The 19,720-nt window shown below is 54.5% G+C and overlaps 2 protein-coding genes across 5 annotated transcripts; one reads left to right on the top strand and one right to left on the bottom strand.

Moving 5' to 3' along the window:
* Positions 1-46: 46 nt before the first annotated feature.
* On the bottom strand, positions 47-13,961 carry CLCN2 (chloride voltage-gated channel 2). The gene is made up of 24 exons (XM_024564276.4): positions 13,754-13,961; positions 11,388-11,544; positions 11,108-11,239; positions 10,644-10,772; positions 10,423-10,556; positions 10,235-10,312; positions 10,074-10,152; positions 9,820-9,945; positions 9,637-9,721; positions 9,445-9,546; positions 8,563-8,647; positions 8,269-8,424; positions 7,817-7,886; positions 7,466-7,576; positions 7,029-7,242; positions 6,581-6,714; positions 6,161-6,333; positions 5,922-6,036; positions 5,623-5,696; positions 5,335-5,394; positions 5,159-5,197; positions 4,879-4,983; positions 576-662; positions 47-443 (listed from the first exon to the last, which is right to left on the bottom strand). The coding sequence occupies exons 1-24, from the start codon at positions 13,823-13,825 to the stop codon at positions 249-251; spliced, it is 2,712 nt and encodes a 903-aa protein (XP_024420044.2). The 5' UTR covers positions 13,826-13,961; the 3' UTR covers positions 47-248.
* Positions 13,962-14,083: 122 nt separating this feature from the next.
* Positions 14,084-19,424, top strand: POLR2H (RNA polymerase II, I and III subunit H). 4 transcript variants are annotated; one of them, XM_045198810.3, is made up of 6 exons: positions 14,084-15,109; positions 15,539-15,993; positions 17,115-17,198; positions 17,282-17,375; positions 18,074-18,157; positions 19,058-19,424. In XM_045198810.3, exons 2-6 carry the CDS (start codon positions 15,921-15,923, stop codon positions 19,173-19,175), a joined length of 453 nt encoding a protein of 150 aa, XP_045054745.1. In that variant the 5' UTR covers positions 14,084-15,109; positions 15,539-15,920; the 3' UTR covers positions 19,176-19,424. The 4 variants fall into 4 exon arrangements, with proteins under 4 accessions (XP_045054745.1, XP_045054751.1, XP_045054756.1 ...); XM_045198816.3 differs by having other exon boundaries at positions 15,551-15,993; XM_045198821.3 differs by lacking the exon at positions 15,539-15,993.
* The last annotated feature ends 296 nt before the right edge of the window (positions 19,425-19,720 follow it).

Genomic DNA, 19,720 nt, shown 5'->3' on the forward strand with positions numbered 1-19,720 from the left:
CTGTCCCGCCAGGGCAGTGCTGACCTTCCTGCCCTTGGAAGGGACACTTGCCGCAGGTGGGAGCTGGGTCCCATTCCAGGTAGGAGGAACTGGGATGAAGCTGGTGCCCCCAGCCTGGAAGGGGGGCTGGGGCTCCAGCCTTTGGCTGTAAATGCCTCCTGCTTTCCCAAGGCAGGAGGCACAAGAGAGCTGTAGGAGCCGGGTGGATAGCCAAGGCCATTGCCACTCCAGGTGGCCCACCGAGGCATTCACTGGCACTTGTCGTCACTGTCAGAAGGGCTGCCCTCCCGGGGTAGGCCGTGGCGGGAGCGGGGCCCCCAGAGTGCATGCACTTCAGTGGTCTCTGTGTCACTGCTGCTGGTGGCACTGTCACGGAAGCTGGCGAGGGGCGGCCGGACTTTTACGCCCTGTGCTGTGACAGAGCCCTCAATAGCCTTCCGGAGCTGGAGAGGTGAGAGGATCAGGTGGAGCTCCCTGTTCAGACTCCGCCCTAGCACTTCCCACAGGTGGGCTAGACAGAAGCCCCCAAGCCTTTTCGGAAGTGGGAGTGGCTTTGATGGCCACTATCAACGTACCTCCTTCAGAGTGACGATTCCAATGAGTCTGCCAATACTGGTGACATAAGCGTGGTCCACTCCCAGCAGTGAGAAGATGGTGTGAGTCTATGGGGTGGGGAGAAAAACGTTGGCCTTGATGCACAAGGGCACAGGATGAGCTGTTGGGTTGGGGGTGGAGAGGAGGGGTGCCACAGATGGTGGGGGGAGGGGGAAGGACAACCAGAGGGAAAAGAATAATGAGAATGTACAACCAATCCTCAGAAACTTGATAGTTGGAGTCTTTACGTTGATGGGAAGACGGACAGAGGGAGGGTTCTTCATCCCGTGTTAGAAAGGAGAACGAAGGAGAAAACCATTCAAATGTGACACCTAATGAGCGTCCAGGCCCGCGGCTAGGTCTTACACTGGCGTTTAATTTCAGCACTGTCCTACGTGTGACACCTATTCTACAGGACGGGCAGCATGAGGCTCAGTGGTGAGGTGACATTGCTCAGGGTCATCAGTGAGAAGCGGCCCGAGTTTTCATCACACTCTAGGAGGAGGCCGCCTGCCTGAGTGGTCCTGGGCAGGTGTCTGATTAGTCATGGATAGATCGAGGAGGAGAGTTCCATGAACCCCCTTCAGGGTACAGGCCCGGAACCCTGCCCTTCTCAACTCACCTTAGTGGCGGACATGTGCTTCCCCTTTGCCCTCAGCTGTCTGGCCATTCAAGGTATCCCTTCACCCTGGCTCCAACCTCCCTCCCACCGTCTTGGCCGGCACTCCACCTCCCGTACAGTTTGCCTTTTCCATGGCCCGAAGCAGCCCAGGCCCGTGGGAGATGCAGCTTACAGTCCAGGAGGTATCTGCCTCCCCCATCCCCCATCCATGTTTTTCTTGCTTTGGGCCCTCCCCCAAGCTTTAAACTGTAATCACCAAGGGTTCAGAAATTGTCAGCTAGTTCCCCTTGTGCTCTAAGTGGATTTTCTCAAGCCAGATGTCTTGAAAAACACTTTACTGACTCAGCAGTTCCTGGAATTTCTGGCCTATCATTTATCACATTGTTTTCAGTTTACTTGTAAGCCTCTTGGCTTAATGCTTGAATCAAAATGGGCATTAATATCCCAGCTTCTTGAGTACCAGTTACCAAAGTCATTGTGATTATTTCAACACTTTAAAAATGTTTTCTTATACAGTTGCCGAATTCTTCAGGAAAGAACTTACAGAACTTTCCTAACTTTCTCCTGCTGAGGCGTGACAGTATTTACAAAAGGAGCTAGAAGTCCACTTTCAGCCTAAGCTCTCCTGTGCCCCTCTACTGCCTGTGTCACAACTGTCGTGGGTTTAGCAAGTCCCTTGAATCCCACACGCTACAAGTTGCTTTAATTTCCTCCTCTGATTTCATAGGGAGACATGTCTTTATTATAAGATTTCCTGTTTTAATAATCCCTAGGCCTTGTCTTCTTATGTTTAATAATCCATCTCATCCTCTCTCAAGGATCCTATTAAATCATTCCCCTGTATTTTCTATTCCCCACAGGCCTAATCAGAGTGAGCTTCAGGCAGGCTGTAGGCCTTTTAGGTCTGCAAAGCACTTGTCCTGGGCAGTCACCGAACTTACTGATCTGCTTTCTGCACACCCTGGCCATTCTCCCTGACTCCCTCACCATCTTCACTAGGATGGGGCTGTAACATCCTAATGGGTTCTGCTTCCTGCCTCCCTTCCAATCACTTTGGCTCTGCCAGCCTATCAGCTTCCTCAAACTTGAGTTAGAGCCCAGACTCCACAGAATGGTCCATAAGACCCTTTCCAGCCTCCTACTCCACCAGGCACCCCAGTTTACAGCATCACATAATCACTCAGCTTCATCTGACAACATCAATTTCTCACATGCTTCCACATTACATCGTCTTTTAAAGTCTCCTGTTGTTCGCCTCTAAGTATACCGGTAAGTAGTAGTAGTAATAATTTATAAAATGTGTCAAATCCTTACTATGTGCCAGGTACTGTTCTAAGTGGTTCACACGTATCAACTCCTTTAATCCTCAGAAATCCCTATGATGCAAGTACTATATCCCCATTTTACAGATAAGGGAAGTGAAACGCCTAGAGGCCAAGAAGTTTGACAAGGTCACACAGCTAGCTGACCCACCGCAGAGTGCAGATTTGGCTTCAGCTCATCTGACCTGGTGCTGGTACTCCAGCCTCCCCCGCCTCCACCCACTGCTGCCCTGTAGTCTGTAGGTGGCCTCTGAATGAGTGAGGTACTTAGCTGATACGGTGATCTCCCGTTGCACAGGTTCCTAATAGTCTCCAGTGTATTCCCTTGACCCTCTGTTCCATTCCTGAACTTAATTGGGCTACTACTTATTGACTCCTCAGGCCTGCAAAGACATTTTGAATTCTCATCTTTAGTGTTCTTATCACTTCTAGTCCTTTGTACTTTTGTTAGTCGGTTCCTCAAAGGCTCCTTCTCTTCCTCTGATTTTTGAGTTTCTAACAAACACATGCTTTGTTCTTTTTCATTTTAATTTAATTAGACACCAGGGAGCTCACTGGAGGGCCTGCATTTCTTGGGCTTGGGAACAGTGAACTGACAGGGAGAGAGACAGCGTGGCCCTCTGAAAGAACACCGGGGCCAGGAAATCTGGGCTCTGGGCCTGACTCTGCTGTATTGACTCGGGCAAGTAACCTGCTCACTGCCTCAGTCTCCCAGTGTATTAAAATGGCTAAATCCACACGCTTCAGGTCAATCTTGGCTTCCAGGCCTGGCTCTGCTACATCCTAGCGGTACGACCTTGGTCAACTTGCTTAACCTGAGTCTCAATGTCCTCATCTGTAAAAACTGGAATATCACACCATCTCTCTTACAGTGTGGCTGTGAGGATTAAATTACACATGTGAACAGCTTAGCCCGGTGCCTGGCATATAGCAGGCACTTAAAAAATGTCAGCGCATCATCATCTTTACGTGATGTTTGAGGGCTAAGTAAGATGATGAAAAAGCTTTAGAGGTCTTAGGAAGAAAAGCTTTTCTTTTTTTTTTTTTTTAAGATTTTGTTTATTTATTTTTAGAGAATGGGGAAGGGAGAGAAACATCAGTGTGTGGTTGCCCCTCATGTGTCTCCCATTGGGGATCTGGCCTGCAACCCAGGGATGTGCCCTGATTGTGAATCGAACCAGTGACCCTTTAGTTCACAGCCCATGCTCAATCCACTAAACTACACCAGCCAAGGCAGGAAGAAAGGCTTTCAATGAAAGCCCAGTGTATTATTCTCAGGCCTATCTTTTTTTTTCTTGCAACTGCACTGCAATTTCCCACTTACTTTGATCGGAGGTCTTTACCCAAAGGTTTATAAGTTCCTTTATTAATTTTTTGCTTTTTAAAAGACATTTCTCTTTTGTCTCCCATCCTTTCTGCCCAGGCTCCTGCTCGTCCACACTAAGCTGGCTCTTTGGCAGTTTCATCTACGCTAGCTGTCCCAGCCGCAGACCCTGGGAGTGCTCTCCTCCTGGCCCCGTCCCTATGCCTCAGAGGTTCGCACATTCAATGTGACAAGTTAGCTAAAACACCCCTTGGTTTCTGCTCCAGCAGTCTGCTGGTGCGCCTGCATTCCCTGCCTCCACTTAGAAGCCTGAAGGTGCCCAGAGACGTCACTGCCCTCTCCTAGGCAGGCCCCACCCTCCTCTTATGTCAGCCTTGCCCACTGCCAGTCTGTCCACCACACTCAAGTGCTCTCCCCAGTTCTGCAGGCTGGTGTTGCCCTTTCCCTGAGCTGCCTTCCCGTGTCCTTCCCAGTTTTCCTTGGGCCTACATTAAGTGAGACTTTCTGGGGTCTGACATTCCAAGACCCCTGCTGGGCGTTCCTCATCTTTGTTTATCTCTTCTCTGCAGTGTCCCAACCCCTGCTTGGCTGTTTGTTAGCTTGTTTGTTAGGTTTTCTTATCCTGCCTCTTTCTCACCCATTTTTTTCTGCGTGGGTGTATCAGCCTTGTCGAGAGCTGGCAGCCTCCCTCCCAGCTCCGACCCTAGCCTGGCCTTCTGGCTTGCACCCAGCTTGAGCCCTGTCTTTGTTGCAGCTTTGGTCCAGAGCTCCCTGGGGGCAAGGCCGAGAAGAGGAAAACTGACGCCTGACTCCACCACAGGCTGGAGGAGGCTGAGGGGACCTGGCTCCTGGCCTCCCATCATTTCAAATAATGTGTTTGAAAAACCTATCAGCACAGAGCCCACTCTTCGCTGTCCTTTTTTCCCCCCACTGGCTTGCGTCCAAACTTGTGGGAGGACCTAGATACCCACCAGTGCTCCCGAGAGCCCAGGCCAGCGCTGGGTTGCCGGCCCTACCTTGTGCAAAGAGGTCCGCTCCACCAGCTGGAAGGGGGCAGGGTCAATTTTGCAATCACTGAAGTTGACAGGTTCATCTAGTTGCTGCTCCTCCCACTCCAGGATCTGAGGGTAAGAGACTAGGAGGGTTAGGGAGAAGGTGCAGATAACCGCCCTCACCTCCCTGAAAGCTGGTCTGCCCTTTTTCCGACCCCATGGCCCCTCCCTTGGGGACAGAAGCCAAGATGATGACTGAACACATCCCAGAAGAAAGAGAGTCCAGAGTCCAGTCACACCTTACCTCCTCAGGGGTCATTTCGCTTTCCAGGTCTGAGTCACTCTAGGAGAGAGGGAGGGAGGCTGGCACTTGGGGCTGGTGAAAGGGCATGTGTCTACCCCACTGGGGGAGGTTTACCACCTAGACCCCAGCCTGCCCTGTCTAATGCTCGTAAGCTGCAGAAAGAAGTGGGCACTTACTGCCACGGAGATTCGGACCCGCTTCAGCTTGCGCTTGTCGCATGATTCCGACTTCTCCAACTTTGTTACAGCCGAACAGGAGAGAAGAGGAATGGGTGTTATAGGGAGGTGGGAGGTGAGAAGTGTGGTGGGGCCAGGAGAAGGCTGCACTGCGGGGACAGACAGAGCTGGCATCTAGGAGGGCAGAGGGAGAATGGAAGCAGGTGCTACAGAGCTAATGGAGAGGTTATCTCAGCAGTAGAGAGAACTGGAAAGGAAGAGCCAGACAGACAGGCTCCAGCCACTCACCTCCGAAGCAGCCTCGGGGGGTGGACTGCCACAGAAGAGGCTCCTGAGGGCGATGCCAGCCTGCTCCACATTCCCTGTGTTCCCAAACACAAGGCCCTAGGGCAATGTCATCTTTGTGGGGGAGGGGAGGAGGGCAAGGGGGGAGGTGATCTGGTTCTACCCCTGGTCATTCAGGCAGCCTCTCAGCAGGGATGTGCCCCAGCCAAAAGAGGTGCAAGGGCCCTTGTGCAGTCTCAGAGGCTGGACTCTGGCTCTGTCGGAGGCGGGTGGAGGAAGGTGCTAGCGGGTGCTGAGCTCACCTGGGGAACTCTCCCCGAGGCTCATGGAGTTGCTGGGCCCCCTCTTGAGAGCAGGCTTCAGGGGCTTGTGAGTCTCCCCTCGGGCAGCAGGGAAGCCCGAGTCCTCTGTGTTCACCTGCATAGGCAGAAGGGGCTGGTGAGTCTGTGGCCCCAGGATGCCTATAGGTCACCCTCCTGATCAGTCTGCACAACAATATTTAGGAGGAAGTTTGTGTGACTGTGTAGGGCTTTCCCCTCACCTGGAAGCGGACAGAGGTCTCAGGGCTGGGGAGACTCTCCTGATCAGGCAGTGGAGGGGTCTGCGCAGCTCGACGCTCCTGCATGTGCTGCCTCCGGCGGGCTGGGCTCAGCTGGGTCCCCAGCAATGCCACCACCTGTGAGCGCTCAATGGAGCCCAGGAGGATCATTGATTCTGGGGAAGGTAGGCGGGAGGACTCAGGAGCCAATGGTGAGGCCCTTTCCCCAGCCCCCAGCCTTCTCCTACACTCGAGATGGGGTTTTGGACACAGGCAAAAGGACACAGAGGGAAAGCCCTGACTGGCAAAGGCTGGCTATTCCCTTTGGGACCAAGGAGACTGGTCCTGCGCTCCTGTCCCTCCCCCTTGCAGAGCAGAGACCCTGGGAGATGTTCATAGCATCTGGGGCCCTGCTGGTCTCACCAGAGGACTCTACTAGGGCCAACATGCGGCCCTTGGTTCTGTACAGTGCCAGCTGCAGGTCCCGGAAGGTGCAGTTGAGGGCCACATGGGGAACGTCTCGCACCATGATGTCCTCTACTCTGACCCGGTACTGCCTGGGGGCAGTGAGAGACACTTGGTTTGTGGTCAGCATGGAGCACTACCATCCCAGAGCCATAAGGAAGGCCCCAGAACCCATGAGGACAAGGACTCCCTGTACAGGGATACTCCTTGGCCCTTGTTCAGATCCAGCAGGGCTTGCCAGGGCTCCCCCCAGGGTATGGCCAAGGGGAGCTCAGGCCAGGAGGGAGCAAGGTGGCTGGTCTCCCAGTTTCACTGACTGAGGACCTTGCTGGAGGTGGGTGTGAGGGGGCCCGAGGACACCTTCTGCCCCTCACCCACAACCCGTTTGTCGCCCAGCCCTCCGTACTGGTGGCGGCCCCAACCCAGTTCGGGCAGGTAGGGCAGTTTCTTGATTCGGATGATGCTGTCATAGAGAGAGGGCTGTAGGCTCTGGGCGACAGCGTTGGCCAGGATGACGGCGATCATGACGGGCAGGATGTGGGCGATCTGGCCTGTGAGCTCAAACACGATCACGGCCGTGGACACTGTGTGTGTCACTGCTCCTGCCAGCGCAGCCGCCCCTGGGGACAGCCACCTTTAGTCTCCTCAGGGTGCCCAGGGACCAGATGACCCTCCCCACCTGAGGACAGTCTGTGGGTGCCCTCAGGGCTGCCCAGTACCGTCCTGGGCCTGAGGTTCTGCATCTGAAGGAAGTCTGGTTTCTGTCAGCAGGGGGCACCAGAGCCTCAGACCCTGTGGCCCAACCAGGGTCTTCCAGGACAGATGGGGCCCTGGAGCACTCACCCACCACTGCATAGCCCCCAGGCACAATCCTGTAGGTGCTGCTGTCTGTGTGAATCCCATCTGGGAACCAGGCAGCCATGCTTTCGCCCACTAGACGCCCAAATGCTGCTCCTTCAGGGAGGGGGGTGGGAAGAGAAACAGGCAGTGGAGGGGGAGGGTGGGGGCACTAGGAAGAGAGAGGGTCAGAGGGTGGGGGAGGGGCCAGTGGGTCATTCAGTGTAGGGGTCAGTCCTGTGGGGGTGGGCATTGGGGCTGGACCGAAACCCACTCCCAGGCAGAGAAGGGACAGCCAGGGGAGAGCCAGAGGGTGGGAAGGGTGCAGGCCAAGAGTACAGGCAACTGAGGACTCACCAATGACAAAGACAGGCATGAAGGCCCCACAGGGCACTGGGATGGTTGTGGCCAGTGCAGACATCCAGAACTGCAGGCAGGAGGCCGTTCAGACAGGCAGAGGTGCCACCTGACTTCAGGCAGCCCCAGCAGTGGAGCTGGGGCTGCCTTCACTGCTGACTGGTAATAAACCTCCCAGTTATCCCAGAATTGCCCAGAGGTGAAGGGATGAAGGACTCCAGAACAAGACGGCTTGGGTTCAAATTCTCACTTTGCCACTAGCTATGTGACGTCGGGCCAATTACAACCCCTTTAGGTCTCAACTTCTCATCTTTAACACGGGGTGCTAATAGGACCTCTCCACAGCACTGTTGTAAGGCCTGAACGAGTTAATGCATGGAAAGTGCTGGGACCGGGACCTGGCACTACACAAGCCTATGGAAGCAACAGCTATACACCTGTAAGGAGCCCACCTTCATGAGAATGAAGATGACGAGGGTGAGGAAGACATTGGCACGTGGTGGGCTCCAGGCCTGTGAGGTTCCCGGCGGCTCTAACTCCTCCACCAGGCCCTGGCGGACCCACGTCCGGTTGTCAAACAGAGTGACCAGCGTCTCTTTCTGTGAGAGCTATAGGTGAAAAAGGAGCCTCAGGCTGGGGAACAGACAGGATAAAGGGAAGGGACCCATAGGAGAGCAGGGGCTGTTGGCTTTAGAAGGGAGGCATGCCAAAGGAAAAGCATACATTCCTGTTCTGCCTGGGGTTACCTGTCCGGCCATGAACTGTCCCAAGCCAGGGGGGAAGGTCAGAGTGGAGATGAGCAGGGTCACCAGAGCCGGGAAGAGCAGGCGTCTAGAGATGTAGGTTTCACAGCATCAGGCGTGGGTGGTGCACTTACCACCGACTGCTGAGAGGCTGGGTGCCCTCACACACCTTAGGGCTGAGGTCACAGCAGAGCCTTGGCTCTTATATACAAGCGCACAGTTCTGACGGAAAGTCCCCTTCTCTGTTCATGAGATGAGGGCCCCAAGGGTGATGGCCATCGGGGTTATTACGGGCCCAAACAACTTTCTCTTGGCTCTGGACTCCCTTAAGTGGGTAGCAGTGGCAGAAAGTCCACCCGCCTTCCCCCAGCCCCCGCCCTCTTTGAGACACCTCTGAGCTGTGTCTCCTCCCCCTGCCCTCAGAAGCCCCAGCTGAAGGGCGCACTGTATGCGAATGGAGAGGTTTCTGCCTCTTTCTCAGTGGTGACTTAGACTGAAGGTCAGTGTTAGGGAAGGAAGCTGGGGTCACTTATGAAGCTGGCTGTAGGTGCCATAGGGAGCAGGTTCAGCTCGCCACCCTTTCCCTGGAGGATGTTAGTCCCAACAAAAGTCACATCTCAGGCCTCCCCACTCCCAGTCTTCAGGACACGATGGAGAGAGCTGTGCTCCAGCGATAAAATTCAAAAGTGCCAATTTTCAGGTAAGTCACATAGGTGCCAAAGTGTTCAGTCCACCTAGAAAACACCACTGGCTGGTTTTCTCAGTGGAGTGTCTGTTTTTGACTAGGTCACTATATGCCAGTGTCTCTGTTACCTGCCCCGCCTGCCCCACTGTGACCCTTACACAACCAGAAGCAGTCTACAGAGGAGCCCAAAGCCAACTCACTTCCTCATGAGGAAGCGGTTGATGGTTTTCTGCTTCCGCATCACCTGGACAATCTTCCGGTTCAGGTAGACAAAGAGCGCTCCCCCAAAGCCACTGGCAATACTGGAGAGGGAAGAAGCGTCATTGGAAACCAGGGTCTTCCCTCTTTGACCTCCTCCCCTCCTGCAGGCCCCAGCTCCCTCAGCTCCTCACCCGATGACAGCAAAGGCCGGCAGCTCCTGGAGGTCGAAGGGAAAGTCAAGCCGGAACCGGGTTTTGAAGAGAGCTGTGATGGTCTCTGAGGGGAAGGCAGGGTGGCAGAGGGAGGCAGGTGTGGCATTGAGGGCCCCGTCTGAGCCATCTCAGGGGCTCCCTGCATCCCCAAGGCTCCTCTACCTTCGTCGCGGTTCCAGACCGCCAAGACCCGGAAGATGAAGGCACTGAAGGTGGCAGCAAAGAAGCCCCGCCAGTAGTTCCGCACTGCGAAGAAGGTGGAGGTGACCTCAATGCTGAACAAAACGCCTGTGGAGGAGTGGGGGGCAGGGAGAGCACCGAATGAGGTCTGGGCCTGGCCTCAGTGCTCAGAGCCAGATGAGAAGAACAAAGGAGGTGAGGCCAAGGGCACCCTGGGGGCTGGACTGGCCACCTACCTCCGATAGGTGCCGCAAAACAGCAGCCCACTCCCACGGCACAGGCAGCGGCCAGCATCTCTGTGTTCCGGGATTCATTCTGGCGAGAGCAGTGACAAGGAGAGTCAGCCGAGCTCAGCAGCTCGTCCCTCTCCTCTGCCCTGCTCCAGGGTTGCCCTTACCTCGTAGATGCCCCCAAAGAGGGAGAGGAACCTGCTGAGCAGCGCAGCACACATGCTTGCGATGTGCACAAAAGGGCCCTGGGGGCAGGACAGGCAATGAGTGGGGAAGGGGCACACCCTGCCCCTGGCCTGGCTCCTCCCCCTACCCCCCTGGGGTGGAGCCCCTGCATTCCCCAACCTGCAGTTACCTCTTTGCCAAGGGGCATCCCACTGCCCAAGGCACAGGTCAGCCCGATGACCTTCGCTACAAAGGTCTTGAGGGTGAGGTATTCCTTTAGCACCACACCCCGCAAGATGGTCTTCATCTCGGGGATGCCGGACCCTGGAGAGGGTACAGTCCCAGGAGAGTAATTTGATGTGCCCACTTCAGGAGCTTCCACCTCTGCCCTCCCTGTCTCTCCTACAGTACCGACAGCCTGAGGGGCCAGGATCTGTGTGAATCCAGCTGAGAAAGTGATGAGGACGACAGGATAGGTGACCCAGGCCAGGTACTGAAGCAAGAGGCTAGTGTTCAAGCCCCGAGACATCCACTGCTGAGCTGTGGGGAGAGGACATGCTGCTGCACCCCGAGGTGCACACCCAGTCCCTGCCTGGCCACTGGGACATACTGATAGGACACATTGTCCCAGGCATATCACACAGAGCCTGGGTACAAAGGGTCCTAGAGGGAGGGCTATTGGTGGGATGGAGATCACGGTAGGTAAGAGGGTCAGCTGGAGGGGAGGCAAGAAGTCATGGCCTGTGGGAGTAGCAGCGATTATGTCTAAAGATGGGCACTCAGGCTGGCCAAGTAGCCAACATACTTGGACAAGTGTGGCATGGAGGAAGCAGATTAGTGCTTCCCCGCCCTCCCCTGCCAGCCCTTGCCCTTACCCTGCAGACAGGCAGCGATGGCATAGTCCATGGCCCAGCTGACCAGCGCCATGACAAGGCCCAGCAGGACCAGGAAGATCCAGTCCTCACCGACCCTGGACACTAGGAACTTATGACAACGTACTGAACAGACTGGGAGCAGGGAAGGGAAGAAGGAGGAGGTTGACACCAAAGTGCTCCTACCCCTGCCTCCCCCAACCCCCAGCGGGAAGCTGTAATGAACGGCCTCTGCGCCCCCAGCACAGCACAGCCAGATCCCCTGCCCCAACCCAAGTCTCACTGCGGCATCTGGCACAACGGCTCTGTCCATATTCCAGGAGCTCTGGGAGAGCCGAAGGGGAAGGCGGACCCTTCCAGGACTCAGGGCCTCCCAGGCGGATCCGAGCAGCCTCCTCTTTGGCAAAGGCCCCCAGGTCCTGAGTATACCGGCCATACATCTGAGCAATGGGGAAGACGGGTTAGCAGCCCTACGTGTGAGCTGAGAGGGGATTCAGGGAGGGCTCCTGGGGTCTCAGCTCCCCTCTCCCAGCCCCCATATTATATACGCCCTCTTGAACCCACAGGTCCCACTTTGGCTTGGGGTGTGGGAACAATGCACATTGCAGACTGTGGGGACTGTCTTGCTAGAGTGATGGGGACAGCCAAGGTACAGGGACACAGCTCTGGGGGTGGCAGAATAATCAGTCCTCTTCTCACAGGCCTGAGGGAGGGAGGGCCAGTGAGGAGGAGTGGGAGAGAATGTCCCAGAGGAGGAGAGATGGAAAAACCTAAGGCAGTCTGAAAGTGGGAAGAGGGAAGGTCAGAGACTAAGGGATGGTCAAGGGCATCTGGGTAACAATAAGGCCCTCAAGGAGCTGGGGGCAGCTGAGTTGGGCCTAGGAGCAGGCGGGGCCTCAATCCTTATCACATTTCTGCTGGGCCTCTGGCCTGTGACCGACTCAGCTGTACCTCTTCCACCCACCCTAATCCCCTTGTTCCTATTCTCCACCTGCCCCCCCCCCCCCCCCCCCCGCCCGCAACACACACAAAAACACCAGCCTGCCAGTCCAGCTGGGAGTGGAAAGTCTCTCTGGGTGGGTGGGGAGTGCTTGGTGGCCTCAGCCCACTCTGGAGCTGTCCTGCGTCCAGCGGTGGTGGTTTGAGGGACAGCAGAAACTGATGGCTGGGCTGTGACTGGGGATGCTGGGGTGATGGGACGGGAGAGTTTCCGAGCCATGGCTAGACCTGCCAAGCTGGGCGTGTGTTGGGGGGTGGGGAGCAGTATATTCCGGCTGCCACCCGCAGAGCTTTGAGACACAAAGGGCTCCTGTTGGGGCTGGGGCAGCGGGAGGAGGAAGGGAGAGATAGAGACAGAGAGAGAGTGAGATAGAGAGCGTGGAAAGGGAGGAGAGGGAACCAAAGAGGGGAGAAAGAGGGGGAAAAGAGAGGCTTGAAGAAGGAGCAGAGAAGAGAAGGGAGAAAAAGGGAGGAGGAAGGGAGAGAAAGAGTATAAAGAGGCAAGACACAGTGTCAGAGTGGGAGGTGGGCCTGTGAGGGAAGACAAAGGAATCAGGAGGAGAAGGGGGAGACTGGAACAGAAAGTGCCCGGGAGAGCTTGACCCTGAGAACTCATACTAGAGATAAGGACCAGGCGAAGGAGAGAGGGATGGGACTGGTGCAACATTTCAGGGCCAGGTACCTGGCTTCCTCGACCAATGCCCCATTCTTGGCTTATGCAGATGGACTGACACCTCCCACTTTACATGAAGGCTTCCCCCAACACCCTTGCTCTACTCCACCCCTGCCACCTCTCCCTGCCATCCAGTTTCATCCAGTCACTCCCTCTCTTAACTGGGCACCTCCCAGCCTCAATTACAGCCTGGGGGCTCACTCCTCTCAGAGAGATTCCCCCCCCCCCCCCCCCCCCCCCGTCTCCTTCCTGGGCAAATTTCAGGACCAGCTGTTTAAAAAGGAGCTGTTCCCTAGAGTTTGGGTCCCGCACCCCAGTGACACAAGGAGGGGCCATGAGTCAGCTCAGAAACCAGGACCCTAGCTTATAATGAGGTCAAGGGACACCCCTGGGGTGGGTGGGGGCTGGATACTCAGAGTAGGCATGGACAAAGGTCCCAGTCTCCACACCTATTTAGACAGAGGGGTTCCTGCCAATGCTGGGTTGCCAGCCTGAAGGGGTAGGGGCTTGGTTTGGGTCTGACCGTCTTTCTATGCACACTCGTGTTTCTGTGTCTAGCACAGAAAATGCACTTACTGAGGAGAGACAGGATATGTCCTGGATGGTGGAGATAGGAATGTACAGAGATAAAGTTCAACGAGTGTGAGCAGTGCTGGGGAGGGGTAGTGGGGTGCTGAGACTTGGGCCCAGGTGGTCGGGGGGAGGAGCAAAGAAAACGTGGTGGCGGAGGAGGTAAAGGGAAGGACACCTGGGACAAGCACCTGATCTTGTCCTCTGCAGGTCCCCAGCCTCACCCACAAACCTACATGCAGCCTGTCCCTTAGCCCTCCAGCCTCTCAGGCCCTCAAGCCTCAGTTTCCCGAGCTTACAAGGCTGGGGCAGATTAGGATAGGCCCCCCCTGTCCTCGCGCTTCTAAAGGTAACCAGGAGCAGCAGTCCCGAGCGCACCCATCTGGGCTCGGCTCGGCTTCACTTACCAGAGTCTGCTCGTATTGCAGAGCCCGGGGCTCCATCCCTTCCTCCGCCGCCGCGGCCGCCGCGGCCGCCATCTCCGCGCACAGCCGTCCGGCCTCCCGCTGCGGTCGGGCTCCGGCCTCGATTCGGCTACCCGCCCGCAGAGCCCGCGCCGGCACCCGTCCCGTCCCCGCAGCCCGGGTGGCCGAGTGCAGCGCCTCCCGCTCGCGTCCCCTCCTCGGCGGGCGGGCGGAGGGCGGTGCCCTTCGTGCTGCTCCGCCCGCCGGCCCATCCACAGGGGCCGGCCCAGCCCGGTCGGGGTCTGTCTTGGGGACGCCTCCCGGGCTTGGGAGAGGCGGTAGGGGGCGCTTGGAACGCGCTAGCCCGGGACCCCTCTCCGCGGAGGCTGGAGGCGGAGAGGGGCGCCTGGTGCCAGAGTGGGGGCGGGTCCTCTGGCACGTGGAGGAGCTGGGCCGGGTCTGCAGCTCCCGGCTCCGGGGCGGGAGACTGGAGACACCGGGGCTCAGTAGGGACTGTGGCGGGGGGCGGCAGAGCCGTCTAAGTCAAGCTCATCAGGCCCTAATTTCTCTCTCTGGAGTAGTGCCCTCTCTTGCTTCTCCACAGGGTCCAGAGGCTCAGATGCGCCGTTGCTCCGTCGAGAGTGAGAAGCAAAGCTGTGGGGACTCGGAGGGGGTCACTAGGTCCGGGGTGGGGGGCGATGTTCGGAGCTCTTATCCTTGGTCTTTCTCATCCCCTCCCTTCCTCCTCCCCCACCCCGTCCCCCGCGACTCTCCCAGGGAAGTGCACCTGGAGCAACTTGGACTGCGGGGTGTGAGGGAAGTGGGGCGGGGTGGAGGCTGTGAGGGAAAGAGTGAGGCCCCAAGCACCGGAGGTCTAGGTGCGGGAGGGGCCGCTCCTGGGAGGCGGGCGTTGCGGGGAGCGCTGTGCAGAGGTCGCTTTTTCCTGGCAGGGCCCAAGAAGAAACCCGAGTAGCTTCTGACGTCTCGCCACTAAGAGGGAATGGCCTGATGGGGCTCTTGGTTCTCTATCAAGGTCCGGAGAAGGAGAGAGCAGAGGGTGGAGTGAACACAGGGTGGATGGGCTGTTTGTGGGTCAGAGATAGTGTCATGGGAGAGGTCAGTGCCCAGGAAATAGGTAATGTGTCAGAGGAGGCAGTACCAGGATGAAGGGACATGTGGGAGGCAGAGGTGGTACCCCGGAGGAGGGGACAGTGCCCACGAAGGGGTCAGTGTGAAGAGCCAGCACTCAAGAGGAAGTGGCAACGTAAGGGAAGAGTATCCGTAGGAGAGGGTAGGGCCAGGACGAAGGGGCACATACGAGATCAGTGTCCAGAGGAAGAGGACTGTGGAGGAGGAAAGGTCAGTGCTCAGGCGTGCAGTGTGATGGGGTCAATGCCAGGCTGTGGGGCGCTGTGGGGGAAGAGAGCAGGGCTCAGGGGAAGAGGACAATGGTGGGGACGGTACAGTACCAGGGAGGGGACAGTGCAGGCTTTCCTCTTCCCCATAGTGACATCATGGCAAATTCCCAAACTGAAAGGACCCAGCTCGGGTGACATCCAGCAGGGCCGAGCTGGCCGGGGCCGGCCTTAGGGGCCTTGGTGCCAGCTGGAGGGGCTGGTTTCTGCGCCCTGTGGAACTAGCGCTCTGTGGGCGGTGTTCTGCTCCGCCCTTTCTCGGCGCGGACTGTGCCCTGGTCGGGTGAGCGGATCGTCAAGGTAGGGCTAGGGCCGGGCTTCTCTGGGCCGGGGATCAAGGTCCCTGGCTGAGGTAGGCCCCCATGCATTCCAGTTTTTCCGACAGGAGCCCTGAAGAGGGCGCAGAAGAGCCTTAGCAGAGAGTGAGAAATCGCTCAACCTCGAAGGGAGGTGGGACCCATCTATCATGATCCCGCCCTGGGGCGGAGTTATTTGAATCTGGACGCGCCCTCAAATTTCTGAAGTCTTTCGGAAACAGTCCTACGAAGCGGAAGTTAAGGAGCCCCGACAGCCAGGCGACGGAAGTGGCCGCCTGGCTGCCTATCCGTGCGCATGCGTCCTTCCGTTGCCTTGCTGCAGTTTCTCAGGCGCTATTTTTTTCCTCTCTCCCCTTTTTCTCCACGCGGGGGGTTGCGCGTACCCCTAGTCGTGGTTGCGCGCTCAGCCCCCTGTGCTACTCTTGTGGCCCTTTCACCATGGCGGGCATTCTGTTTGAAGATATTTTTGATGTGAAAGACATTGACCCGGAGGGCAAGAAGTTTGACCGAGGTAAGTAAGGCGGTTTGGGGTAAGGGGCTAATCTGGCCCTTGGGGACATATCCCTGGGCTCCTGGTCCACCCAATTCATGTTGCTTGCTCCTTCCTACCAGCTGGTCCTGATGTAGGAACCCCTCCCTCAGGAAACTTTTTATAGGTGAGAGAACAGAGACTCCGAGCTCTCCTTGGGTTCACACATGCTGTGCCCCCGGTACCTGGGTGGCCTTTTATCGAGGTGCTAGTAAACTCCTGGGCATCTTTCTGGTCGCTGCCCGCTGTGTGCTAGGCGCTGCACTATGCACGTTACACGCTTTGTCTTATTTCTTCAGAGAGTCTCCATAAGGTAGGTGGTGTCTTCCCCATTTTTCTCGGAGTGGTTAAGTAACCCACCCAAGGCTTCAGAGCCAGTAATCTGACACCGGAACCTATATTCTTTTGTTTGTTTTTATTTTTTTTTTTTGAGTTTATTGGGGTAACATTGATTAACAAAACCATACAGGTTTCAAGTGTACAACTCAACAAAACATCATCTGCACATTGCATCGTGTGCCCATTGCCCAAAGTAAAGTCTCTTTCCACCTATATGCTTGTGTTGTCCTTAGAATCTTTAGCTCTTTGCGAAGCACTCTCTGAGTGAGAGCTGACTACTTGGAATAATAAAGAGTTGCTCTTTATTGTCATTGATCAATAATTGTTCCTCTCTGGTTTCTCACTCTATCTGGAGACTGAGATGTTCTTCAAGACAAACGCCACTTCTTACATGTCCTGATAATCCCCTCAGCCCAGCACCTGGCACAGAAAGACAAAACCTTTGGATGAATGAATAACTTGCCCAAAGTCAGGTTGTTTCTTAATCACCTAGGCAGGCCTAGAATCTGGATATTATTTGTTGCCAGAGGACTTTGGATTTTTTTGTGGGGATTATGTCCACTAAACATCGTTTTTCTCCCCTTTCATTCTTGCACATCTGGTTCTGATTGAGCCTGCGCTTCCGTGAGGACAGATGAGAGGCCAGTGGATACAGATTGGGTTGCATTGACTCTTCTGTTGCATACGGTCCCCAAAGTGGGGTCTGCAAGGGTAGGTCTGGGTCAGGCAGTTAACCTTGCCACTCTTTCTCTACTTCTCCCCAGTGTCTCGACTGCATTGTGAGAGTGAATCTTTCAAGATGGACCTTATCTTAGATGTAAACATTCAGATTTACCCTGTAGACTTGGGTAAGTATTGAACACAGTCAATAGCAGGAGACTTTTTGCCATTTCAGCTGTTCTTCACCCTCGGATATTGCCATTACTTTCAGGTGACAAGTTCCGGTTGGTCATAGCTAGTACCTTGTATGAAGATGGTACCCTGGATGATGGTGAATACAACCCCACAGATGACAGACCTTCCAGGTGAGGGAGTGGAGAAGGGAATACTTTGAACTATGCCTGAAGACTATGTAGATAAGCGGTATAGAAAAACCCTTATTTAATTCATGGAATAAATGTTTATAATCTGAAGAATTTGAAGGAAATTGCTGCAGTAAGAATTTAAACCATCAGGTGTTAATCCAGAGCAGCGGTGGCACGCTATCAAACATGATAGCTGAGGAAATGACCACTGAGTGACCTAGACTGTGTAGGCCTTGGGTGCTGTTGGGGAGTTTGGAGCCCCACTGAATTCAGATCTCAGTCTACCACTCATCTGTTGAATAACCTTAACCTCTTTCAGCTTCAGTTTCCTCAGCAGTAAAAGACCAATGTTCGTACCTGGCTCACAGGTTTGCTGTGAGGACTAAAAGACGTTGTGTTTGGAAAGTGCCCATTGTGCCCTGGCCGGGTAGCACAGGTGGTTAGAGCAGCATAATGATACTCCAGAATCGTGGGTTCCATCCCTGGTCAGGGCACACACAAGAACCGACCAACGAATGATTAATAAGTGGCACAACATATTGATGTTTCTCTCCACCACCCGCCCCCCGCAAACCAATCAATTAAAATTTGGAAAAAAAGGCCTATTATAATGCTGGCACTTATTTAGCAGTTACCACTTTTAAAGAACCTCTTATAGTTAACTATTTTTAAGAATAACTGCCACTATTGTTCTACAGGGCTGACCAATTTGAGTATGTAATGTATGGGAAAGTGTACAGGATTGAGGGAGACGAGACTTCTACTGAAGCAGCAACACGTCTGTAAGTTCCTTGGTTTTGTGAGAACCCTTTCATCCCACCCTGTTCTGAGAATTTGGGCCATGCTTCTGCTTCCTGTGTTGGGTCCCTCTCCTCAAGCACCTCTGACCTAAGTGGGACCCAGAAAGAAACCTGTGGGAACAATTTTCAGTCCGAAATGTAGGCTGCTCTCTCTGCCCTTTGCCGGGACCTCGGCTCTGGTGGCCCAGATGAGAAACGGACAGTCTTACCGTGTGCGATGCGAAGGAAGGTTGCTTCCCCAGGAAACAAATGCAGCATTAAATAATTAAACCGCTAGGCGTGTGCGTGTATGTTCCTGCTCTGCAACCCAACCCCTAGTTCTTTGGTTTCCCTGCCCAGCTATTTTTTCTTTTCTTTAAAATCTTATTAAAACAATATGTGCCCTTTGTAGGAAATATGAAAAGCAGAGAAGTAATGTCAAGAAGGGAAAAAAGTCACCTATAATTCCATACCCAGAGGGAACCTTTTACATAAACATTTTTGAATAATTTAGGTTTTTTGTCCTGTGTGCTTTTGACTTTGAGATCATGTTGTTTATTACAATGTTTTCTTCTCTTTTTGCTTAATAATGTTATATAAAACATGTTTCCTCATGTCAGCTGAAAGCTTTGCTAAGCATTTTCATAGCTGTATAACATTCTAGTAAATGGGTATATCTTAATTGATTGACCATTTCCTTTATTCTGGGCATGTAGTATTTCCCACCTTTGCTAATATAAAGAACATGCCTTGCCCGTGTCTGTGCATTCATCTTTCTTTGAGTTTTGGCTCCTAATGACAAAGCATTAGGAAGGTGCCTTGTTTTCTTAGGCTGGGCTAGAGAGCTGCTGAGTAGCAGCTGCTCCAAAGCTTAGACTCATGGGACTAGTCCTTCCATTTCAGCTCTGCCTATGTGTCCTATGGGGGCCTGCTCATGAGGCTGCAGGGTGATGCCAACAACCTGCATGGATTTGAAGTGGATTCCAGAGTGTATCTGCTGATGAAGAAACTGGCCTTCTGAACCACCTGGAAGCCAACCTTGCTGCGTGCTCACTCAGGTCGTGGACATGTGTTTGAACCGGAGCAGCAGTTGCTGTTGTTCACCTGCTCAGGAGGAGCTGGCTGTCTGTCCACCCAAAGATGTGGGTGCATCTGTAGGTGGTCTGGACTCAGTGGAAAACTGACTTGCCTGTGGGAGAGTTTAAAATGAGTCAGAAGTTGTTTTGTGTATATGATTTTTTAAAATTAAACTTTACTTTTTTCAGATGTTTCCTTTTCTTAGAGATTTTTTCCCACTTACTTTAAAATCATTTTTTTTCCCAATTTGCCTGTGGTATATTACATCTCTGGCCCGTAGCCTGATGATCACATGGGAGGTGACGGATCTGTCCCAGCCTTTTGGTATCTGGGTTCAGGATTTCTCAGACTCCTGGATGACCATCCCCAACATTTATCCTGCAGTGTGATTTTTTTGTGTGAGAGAGAGTGTCGTGCTTTTGGCTCTTGGGGCCCCCCCAAGCCCAGAAGATAACACCCATCTGGCATAGAGTTTTGAGTTGGTGAGGA

The sequence above is a fragment of the Desmodus rotundus genome, chromosome 2 (assembly GCF_022682495.2).
Source record: "Desmodus rotundus isolate HL8 chromosome 2, HLdesRot8A.1, whole genome shotgun sequence".
In the NCBI taxonomy this organism is placed as follows: domain Eukaryota; kingdom Metazoa; phylum Chordata; class Mammalia; order Chiroptera; family Phyllostomidae; genus Desmodus; species Desmodus rotundus.